We start from the raw sequence: 9,916 nt of genomic DNA on the forward strand, positions 1-9,916 counted from the left end.
TGGTCAGGACTCGTGTCCATTTCCATTCTCCTTCCCTTCCCCTTTCTAAAATGCTTGATGTATGTGTTATAAATCATGTGTCATTGTTAGTTTTTACATGGTTGGTGCAGTATGTTACAGATCTTACATTTTTCTCTTAACACATAAGACATCTCTATGTTACTTTGTGTCCATTTAGTTAATTGCTTCTAACCACTTAGGACTTAGATCTACCATATTTTATCTTTGTGCTCATTTCATGGTCCACATCCAAATTGCGTTTAACTTTCTAACACCACAGGACTGATAAAAATCGTTGTTTATGGTCCCCTATGTGAGAATTTCTTTGTGCAACATACCCAGAAGTGAGATTGCTGAGTTACAGAGTATTTAGGTACTGCCAGTTGGCTCTCCAGGACAGTTATACTAGTCCACACTCTCCAACTGATAGATTTTTCTGTTGGACCATCTTTGCATTCCTACTTAACCTTTTAAGTTTTGTTTTGTTTTGTTTAGAAATTAATTTTTGTTTACTTAAAATTGTGTTTAAATTCACAGTTGAATTTGGTTAACTAATTTTATTTTTATTTTTATTTTTTTAATTTTTTTTTCAACGTTTTTATTTATTTTGGGGACAGAGAGAGACAGAGCATGAACGGGGGAGGGGAAGAGAGAGAGGGAGACACAGAATTGGAAACAGGCTCCAGGCTCCGAGCCATCAGCCCAGAGCCTGACGCGGGGCTCGAACTCACGGACCGCGAGATCGTGACCTGGCTGAAGTCGGACGCCTAACCGACTGCGCCACCCAGGCGCCCCAACTAATTTTATTTAGAGTGGTTAAGATTTCATTCATAAGTGAAATGGTCTTGTAATTTTTTTATATTCTTTCTTTGGAATCAAGATTACAGTCTGTCCTAATAGAACAGTCTGGGATAGTTTTTTTCTCCATCCTAAAGCAGATAGTATAGTATAGGAATTAACTATTCATGAAAGTCTAGTAGAATTCACCTGTAAAACCATCTGGTTTTATGTAGTTTTTACATAGCCATAGTTTTTTCTATTTATGTCATGATTATTGAAGTCTATTCACTTTTCTTTTCCCCAAGATGTATGCATTATGGCATTTTCTACTTTTCTAAAAATGTATCTGTGTATTCCACTTTATTTGAGAATCATTATATATAATACAGTTATGCGATGTCTTTGTCCCTTTTTCGTTCTTTTCTCTAGGTCCAGAGGTCTATCTTATTAATCTATTCAAAGAATTAGCTTTTCACTTTATTAAATTTTTCTTTTTGTTATGTGAATGTATTCTTTCTCACTGATTTCTTTGTTATATTTTCTTCTTCTTTTTTTAATGTTTATTTTTTTATTTATTTTGAGAGAGATGGAGAGCATGAGCGGAGGAGGGACAGAGAGGGAAATACAGAATCCGAAGCAGGCTTCATGCTCTTGAGTTGTCAGCACAGAGCCCAGTGAGGCACTCAAACCCACAAATCACGAGGTCATGACCTGTGCCAAAGTTGGACACTTAACTGAGCCATCCAGGCGCCCCACTTTGTTATATTTTCTTCTTGTTACTTTGAGTTTGCTCCATTCCTCTTTTTTTAACTTTTGGTTTGAATACTTTATTACCTTTTGCTTCACTTTTTTCCATGCTCTCTTGAAGGCTATAATTAAAGCTCTAAATCTCCCTCTAAATACTGCTTTATTCCATAAATTTTGAGTTGTAGTATTTTCATTGACTTTAAATTCTATATATCTTTTTAATTTCCTTTATGATTTCCGGTTAGTCTAAGGTCGTTTAATCATCTGCTTTTCTTTTTACTTTTTTAATGTTTGTTTATTTATTTTGAGAGAGAGAGAGAGAGAGAGCAAGAGCACAAGCAGGGGAGGGTCAGAGAGACAGGGTGAGAGAGGATCCCAAGCAGGTTCCACACCATGAACACAGAGCCTGATACAGGGCTTGAACTCAGAAACCATGAGATCATGACCTGAGCCAGAATCAAGAGTCAGATGCTTACTGACTGAGCCATCCAGGCACCTCATATGGTCTGCTTTTCAAAACATAGTTTTTTTAAAGCTCTCCTTTTGTCTTAATTTTATTACAGAACAATTGGTTATATTGCCTGTATTATATTAATCCTTAGTTTATTAAAGCTTCCATGTGCCTTAACTTAATACAGGGTCTGTTTCTTAAATGTTTGTGTGCTTGAAAAAATATATATATTTCTCATTCAGACATAGAATTCTATATGTTTCTAATAACTTGTTTATCAGTTGTATTCAAATCATTACTATCTCTGGTTATTTTTGGTATATTTGTTATATTTCTGGGAGGAATTTGTCAGGATTCTTACTAAAATGTTGATTTATCTATTTTTACTTTATTAGTTGTTTTGCACTATTAGTTGCACTTATGTTTAAAATGGGTAGCTCTTTTTGTTTCGTTCCTTTTACCAGTATTTGACTTTTTTTATTTTGGTTATCAATTGGCTTGCAAACTCTGTGTGCCTTTTTGTTGGATTTGTCTCTTATAAACCATTTTATTCTTAGACCTTGTCTTTTTATTCAGCCTGGCAATATGTTTCTTTTAATTTGTGGGTGCATTGGTATTCAGTTCAATTGACAAACTTACAACCCACATTAGGATCCACCCAAAAAAGCAATAATTTTGTTTTGTGAGGTGTAGAATTATCCAGAAGATATAGCCTATAAGGTGTCACTTTTTAGAAGCTATGACAGCAGATAATTGTTTGGGGGACATTTTGTAACTTTGTTTCCTCGGTTATTAGATAGTTTATATAAAGCCTAGGATGTGAGAGGGAGCATTTTTTTTTTAACTTTTAAAGATAAAGCAAATCTTTACTTTTTTTTAAGTTTATTTTAAGACAGTGTGAGCGAAGGAGGGGCAGAGAGGGAGAGAGAGAATCCCAAGCAAGCTCTGTGATGTCAGCACACAGCCTGACATGGGGCTTGATCTCACGAACTGTGAGATCATGACCTCAGCTGAAATCAAGAGTTGGATGCTTAAACAACTGAGTCAGCCAGGTGCCCTGATAAAGCGAATCTTTAAAAATTTTACAGATTAATCACTTTTTATTTTTTTTCTTGCTTAGTATTTTTGTTTTTTGGTGTAAAAACTACAAATTACTGGGATAGTATTATTGAAAAAAAATTGTAAATATTTATAAAAATAACTGAAATACAAAATTTAAATTATGTTTGAAATGTCAAACTCTGTAGTCAGGGACAGACCTGGCTTTAAATGTTAACTCAGCCAATTAACAGCTTTACCCTTGGACATTAAATTTCTCTTCATGCTTCACTTTCCCCATTTCTAAAACTAGAAAAAGAATAAGATAATACCTTCTCTATGAGATAATACATGTAAAGTACAGAGCTTTGTGCCTGATCCGCAATAAGCACTACATAAATGTTAATTCTCATTTATTGTCATTCATATTGTTATTCTGTGCACTAAAAAATAATAGATCTATTCTGTTGTCCTTGGGATTAAAAAAAAAAAGTCACAGATTTCAACTTCTTTGAAAACCATCTTAGGTATTTAGATTTTAGGAAATTATGCTAAAACCTATAAGCGATGGAATCAGTTGAATGTGTAAAATACAGGCCTTGTGTACATGATTATCATGCAGCTTTAGTATGTATTCCTTATATAGATGATTGTAAAGATTTGCAGGTTCCCCCCAGAAACCATAGATCATTCCAGTCACAGAAGTGATTATATTTCTCATTAGATACTGCTTTCGCAAAAAATAAAGATGATGGAAAATGGTACTACTTTGATGACAGTAGTGTCTCAACTGCATCTGAAGACCAGATTGTGGTAAGTGTGTCTTTTACTTCCTGAAAATTACAAGATCCATTTTTTTTTAAAGATGCGCATGGAATGGAACACTCTAGTCTGTATTCTAGCCATTCTAATAGTCAAGAGAGACTTGCTCTGATTTAAAGAAATGTAAAATTGTCCTCTAAATGGAAATTTGTCTTCTAAATCTGCCCACTAACATAAACATAAATTGCAACATGAAATTTTTTCTGGTACTTTTCAACATGAAAACTGGAATTTAAAATTCTTCCTTTGGGAAATGAGCTCAGATATTTTGGGACATTGACTACTTAAAATCAGAGTACTAATATAGAAAACAAGAAAATCCTTTAAGGGTCTTCCTTACCATACCTGTGATTTTTAAAGTAAAGTCTTATCCTGTATGACAGTTAAACATTTAAACTCAAAATTACATGATTAGATAAAACAAATTAGAGATTTTTTTTTAATTAACCTTGTGTATCTGTTACTTTGATATCTTCTGAATAGTAGAAAAATGAGGAGGTAACATCTATTCACATTTACATCAGTTAACCAGCTACAGCTGGAGCCAGAATATTGGCATTTGCTTTGCTTCCCATCAGAGCATATTTTTATTATCAAATATTGATTGGTGAAGGGATGATGAGTTGATTCTAAGAAGAAAGCTAACACTCACTTGATAAAGGTTTATTTTTCTATTAAAGTTTGCCTTCTATGAATTTTACTGTTTGACCACAATATTATGAAGAGTGAGAAATGTAGTATTTGCTCCTGTGAGCACGGAGCTCATATTTCCCACATAGAGATTTTCTTTTGGTGTTCAGAGCACTGACTGCTTTATTTCCCAGTTTCAGTTGAGGGCAGAAACCAGCTTTTTCTTGAGTTCATAATGCCTTAAATGTCTTCAACTTATATTGTTCAATTTAGTAAATTGATAAACTTCTGAGCTCTGTTATTGGCATAGTTTCAATTCACCATTGGGTGAAGAGATATGGAATAATTTTGACTTGTTTCTCTACAGATATTTTAAGTTTGTGTGTTTGTGTGTATGTGTTATGTACTGTTGCTTATCTCCCTATAGCTATAACATAAAAGAAAGACTAGAACACTAATATTTTTAAAATCTGTATGTGCCTAAGTTAATTACATTTCCAGTTTATATTTAGACTTCTAATTTCAGCTCTCATCTGTCACTTTTCAATCGTGTTTTCCTCTTTAATCTCCCAGCCAGAACATCCTGAAATTACCTATATTCTCTTTCAACATGTCTTTGACAGTGCTGCCCTAATCTTGCCTTCAAATAAACAATATATCTTGTTTTTATACAATACATGTATTTAATGTTACCTTACATCTTAACAATGATGATACTTCATTTAGTCAACAAGTATTTGAGTACCTTCTTCATGTAGGACTCAGTTCTAAACAAGATTAAAAGACCGCTATCTCTAACTTAAAGAGGCTCACAGTCCAGAGATGAGAGAGAAGTAAATTACCAATTATATCATAAGTAGTATTAAATATCTTGGCTATAAGGAGAAAGGACAGCTATCTCTGCTGATGTGGGGTGTAAGGAGATAGGACCAGTGTAGGGGAGTTTGCATAATAAAGTGGTGTTTGACCTGAGTCTGCAACTACAAATAGAAAAATTAAACAAAAGAAGCAAAGAAAACAGTACTACAAAAGCAAGGAGGCATGATAAAACATGGTATTTAGCAAAACAGCAAACAATGTGGTATTACTGAAAGGAAATAACCTGTTAGGAATATGGGGTAGAAATTAGGCTAGAGCTAAATGTGGCAGTCAGATCAAGGAAAATGACATTCTTCACAGTTTAAAGCTTTTCTTAAAAACTGTGAGAATCATAGGTGATTGTTAAGCAATAGAACATTATTAAATTTGGAATTTGAGACAAGAAGCAGGCTATTACAGCCTCCAGCAAAAACAAGGCTGTCATGTCACTTCAGCAATACAAATTTCTAAATTTAAAGCATGGTAGTAGTAATAAGTAAGCAAGTAAAAATAAAGTTGTGGTAGTATTGTATAAACAACAGGGAAATGGATTTATGAGATTATGAGTTCAGGAGTGAGTACCAGCCTAAGTTATAACTTTGCATTGTTGGTCTTATACTTGAAGCCATAGGTTTGAATGAGTCACCTGGTGAGAAGATACAGAGTAAGAAAGAGTGGTGGGCAGGGGACAGAACATGATTTTTTTTTTTTTAAGTTGGGATTTACTAACCCCACAAAAAAGTCAGATGCAACCGTGGAGATAGAAGATCTATGGTAAAGTAGTGTCATGAAAGCCAAAAATTGTTTGATGTAGGAAAGAACAATAGTAAAGCATTAAATGCTACAGTGGGACTGAATAAAAGAACTTTAAACAGTATCCATTTAATTTGTTTACAGCAGGTTATTGCCCCTAGTGAAAGCCTGAAATTTCAGTAGAATGATGGGCGCAACAGATCATGCTGAATATAGGGGTTTGCATGAGAGTGAAAAATGGATATTATTTGGTGGCTCTGTCTATAGCCTGGCAGCTGGAGCAGTGGTAGAGTGGAGAGGGATTTATAATGGGAAGAGACATGAGTGTTTTTTATGCCAAGAAGTCCAATTGGAATCACTAAATATACGCAGTGGTGACAAATGGAGCAGTACCCTGAAAGCAGGAAAAGCTGGACTCTGGAGCAAACTGAGAGGGAAGGGATGAGTATTAGAAGCTTCCCTTTTCCTTAGACACAGGAGGGAAGCAGACATAGAACTGTTTCATGTGGCAGTAACTAGGTTAATCTGTGATAGAGTTGCATTTATTCATCTGTTTAGCTAATTTAAAAGAATAAAAATATTCATTCTAGTGACTCTTCTTCCTTTATATATAGCAGTGATCTTGTATTTAACCAATTTAAATAAGTTCTGTTTGTCCATGTACAGTTTTTCTATTTGACTTATGCCCTGTCTCCAAAATCAGTTACCAGCTGAAAAATCCATACTGTGCTTAATATGATCTTTGAGACTTATGCCCATTTTGACATCCTTTGTTTGTTTCAACAGTCCAAAGCAGCATATGTACTGTTCTACCAGAGACAAGACACTTTCAGTGGAACTGGCTTTTTTCCTCTTGACCGAGAAACTAAAGGTGCTTCAGCTGCCACAGGCATCCCGTTAGAAAGTGATGAAGATAGCAATGATAATGACAATGATATAGAAAACGAAAACTGTATGCACACTAACTAATGAAAGTCCTAGAAGCCATAAAAGAGAGACTTTCCTGCTGGTGGTATGAAGTGATGAGGTTACCCACCACATTAAACAAAAGTCTGAGATGGGGAGTTTCAGATAACCGAATGTAAATCCTTTATCAGATTTTAACTTGTGCAGTACTTGAAGTGAAACACAATGAAAACTTTAACAGAAATTGTCTCTTAATACATTTACAGTCTTGTAATTACAAGCTAAATATATATAGGAAATCACAAATAAATCCCTTTTAAGTTTGCTGCTGTTTTGATGAATTATGTTTTCTTTAATTTTTTGGATGTGAGTTAATTGATGACAGATGTTAAATTTGTGGATGTTGGTCATTTATTTTGCTCTAATAATACTGCAAGAAAACTATGGCTGAACTTAGTTTTTGGATAATCTAGTTCATGTGCATTAGGCTGCCACATATATTACTATGATATTTAGCTGCGGTATCAATGTGGCATAAATACTGCAGTAGTATTCTTGGAAAACCAAATTTTCAAATCTGTCCCTGGTAATCAACATGGGCCTATTAAAAAAACAAATCATGATACAGGAAACAATCTTGGAAAAGTTATTTTCTTCTGTAGAATCATTAAAAATCCAGAGTGTTATGTTCATATTACTGCCGCTGTGAAAAACAGGTTCTAGATTTCACACTCCATCTAAAATCATTTTTCAGTTAAATGTAAGTATTTTTTACTGCTATTGAGATCTATTCCTTAAGTATTCAAATTTTGTTGACTTGCTTTAAAACGCATATCTTTAATCTGGTGTTGGTCCAAAATTAAAATTTTTGCTGTCCTGTTTTTCTCTACCCCATTTTTTGGTAATTTGGCAACCTTTAACCCTTCCAATTGCTATAATACATATAAGGACAGACTTATAGTATTCTGTGTCCATAGTAATAATTACATCAAGCTTAGATGAGAATTTTTTTTTCATATACTGGCCTTTCAATCATTAATGGACAATTGGCTTTAAAGGTAGGTCTGTTAACTTTCTTTGTGTGTTCCTGATGGAATTCACCATAGCCTTACAGCTTTTCTCAGAAGGTAACTTGTTATAAGAGAATTGGCATTTGCATGTTCTAGAGTCAGAACCTGTATAGTATATAAAGTATACAAACCTTGAATTTGATTTTTAGTTCACCACATTCAAGGATCCAGGATGCCAAAAATATGTGTGAACATTTGAAACATTTTTCATTTGCTGCTTTTTCCCTTTGATCTAGTTGAAAGAATGTATTGTCGATTGGCATACAATACTGCCTTTAATAGAAAAATCTAAATGCTGGGGCACATTTCACATATCGACTACCTGAGAAATTGCTTTGTGTCCCACTGTTATTAAAGCAAAAAGTATAATGTTCTTCACTTGAACTAATCAAATACAATAGATTATAAATTGTGTATTGTAAATAAAAGTTCACTCTGTGAGTGCACATTTTGGTAAATTATTTATTTATGTTAGCATTTAAAAGTAAAAAAGAAAAAAATGCATTTGACCAGGATAAATGAGGTATGTTGATCATGGCTTTGCTTTATACCTTGATATTAAAGCTGGTTTTTCATCCTGGTATTTTAAAAGCTGCTTTGGGTTTATTTTTTGTTTTTTGTTTTTTGGTTTTTTTCCTTTTTTCTTTTCTTTTCTTTCTTTTCTCCTTTTTTTTTTTTAATGTAAACTAACCTCCTGCATGACAGAGGTTAAAATTTTGTCTGCACTTGAGTTCACTTGAGTTTACATTTGAAATGTGCATGTTTATTTATACAGATTTCAATAAAGCTATTTAAGGCCTTATTTAAGTCTTTTATTTCTTACTCTGAATCTTGATAAAAATTCTATGTGGGTAGGTGACTATATGATAGACTTTTTAGTTATCATATAGTTAAAAAATAGAAAGGAAAGCATGTCACAGCTAAACAAATCCTGTTAAGGATGTGTTTTAAAGTTGAGTTTTTAAAAATATGCATTAAACATATATTTGTGCACCTACTAATCACTATTCTGTAGTCTTGAGATATAGCAGTAAACAAACATCCCTCCACTCAGAGCTTGCAGTCTTTCTGCTGTCCACCACTTAATAGACTTTCCATTTTTCTGAGGTTTAAAGAAAAACCAAATAAACTTTTCCAGCCCTAAATTGTAGTCTCCACCCTAACTGTCCATAGAGACCATTCCTTTTTAATGCCTGCGATTAACTTTTATTCCCACTAAAAGAAGTGTTTTAAAATAGAAAGGGATGTTAATAATACCATGGAATTTGTCAAACTCAAATTACATTTTCAGCTGCAAAAAAACTAAAGGCAGTGCAAAAGGCTAGTCCATGCTCCAATTAAAAGTAGATATTCATAGGTAATAAAGGTGGTAATAATGCGGCCAACCTAGAATTCTGTTAGCTTTTCTACTTGGTAGTCATATGACTTTGAAGTTAATCTCCCCTACTATCTTTCTTCATCTGTAAAATTATAACAATGGTAGTATTCATTGAGCATTTACTCCAGACCAGGTAGTGTATTAAAGTGTTATATGTATTATCTCATTCATGCCCACAGTAGCTATGAGACAGACATTGATCATCACCATTTTTTTCATTTGAAGAAACCAAGGTACAAAGCAGTTAAGTGATATTCCCAAGTTCATTCAATTACTGTGTGATAGAGCCAATATTCTGCCCTCAGATATGTGCACTGCCTCCCACTTTGTTACAGTGTCTGCCTCACAGGCTTGTTGAGATCCCAAATGAAATCATGTATTTTATGGAAAGGTGCTTTGTAAACTATGTGGTATACTCATTACTGATTTTAAGTGTAATATGGCATTTTTTCCTTGTTTATCTGACTCAAGTACACCCTTCTG

At 33.8% G+C, this 9,916-nt stretch overlaps 1 protein-coding gene across 4 annotated transcripts in view; it reads left to right on the forward strand.

Annotated features, from left to right (window-relative positions):
• USP15 (ubiquitin specific peptidase 15) overlaps positions 1-8,857 on the forward strand; it is a 119,365-nt gene extending 110,508 nt beyond the window's left edge. For all 4 annotated transcript variants that reach the window (XM_043564766.1, XM_043564767.1, XM_043564768.1 and 1 more), the window contains 2 exons: positions 3,741-3,829; positions 6,866-8,857. In XM_043564766.1, coding sequence (XP_043420701.1) covers positions 3,741-3,829; positions 6,866-7,048 — 272 coding nt within the window. In that variant the 3' untranslated portion in view covers positions 7,049-8,857. The remainder of the gene's footprint in view (positions 1-3,740; positions 3,830-6,865) is intronic.
• The last annotated feature ends 1,059 nt before the right edge of the window (positions 8,858-9,916 follow it).

This window comes from Prionailurus bengalensis, chromosome B4 (genome assembly GCF_016509475.1).
Source record: "Prionailurus bengalensis isolate Pbe53 chromosome B4, Fcat_Pben_1.1_paternal_pri, whole genome shotgun sequence".
In the NCBI taxonomy this organism is placed as follows: Eukaryota; Metazoa; Chordata; class Mammalia; order Carnivora; family Felidae; genus Prionailurus; species Prionailurus bengalensis.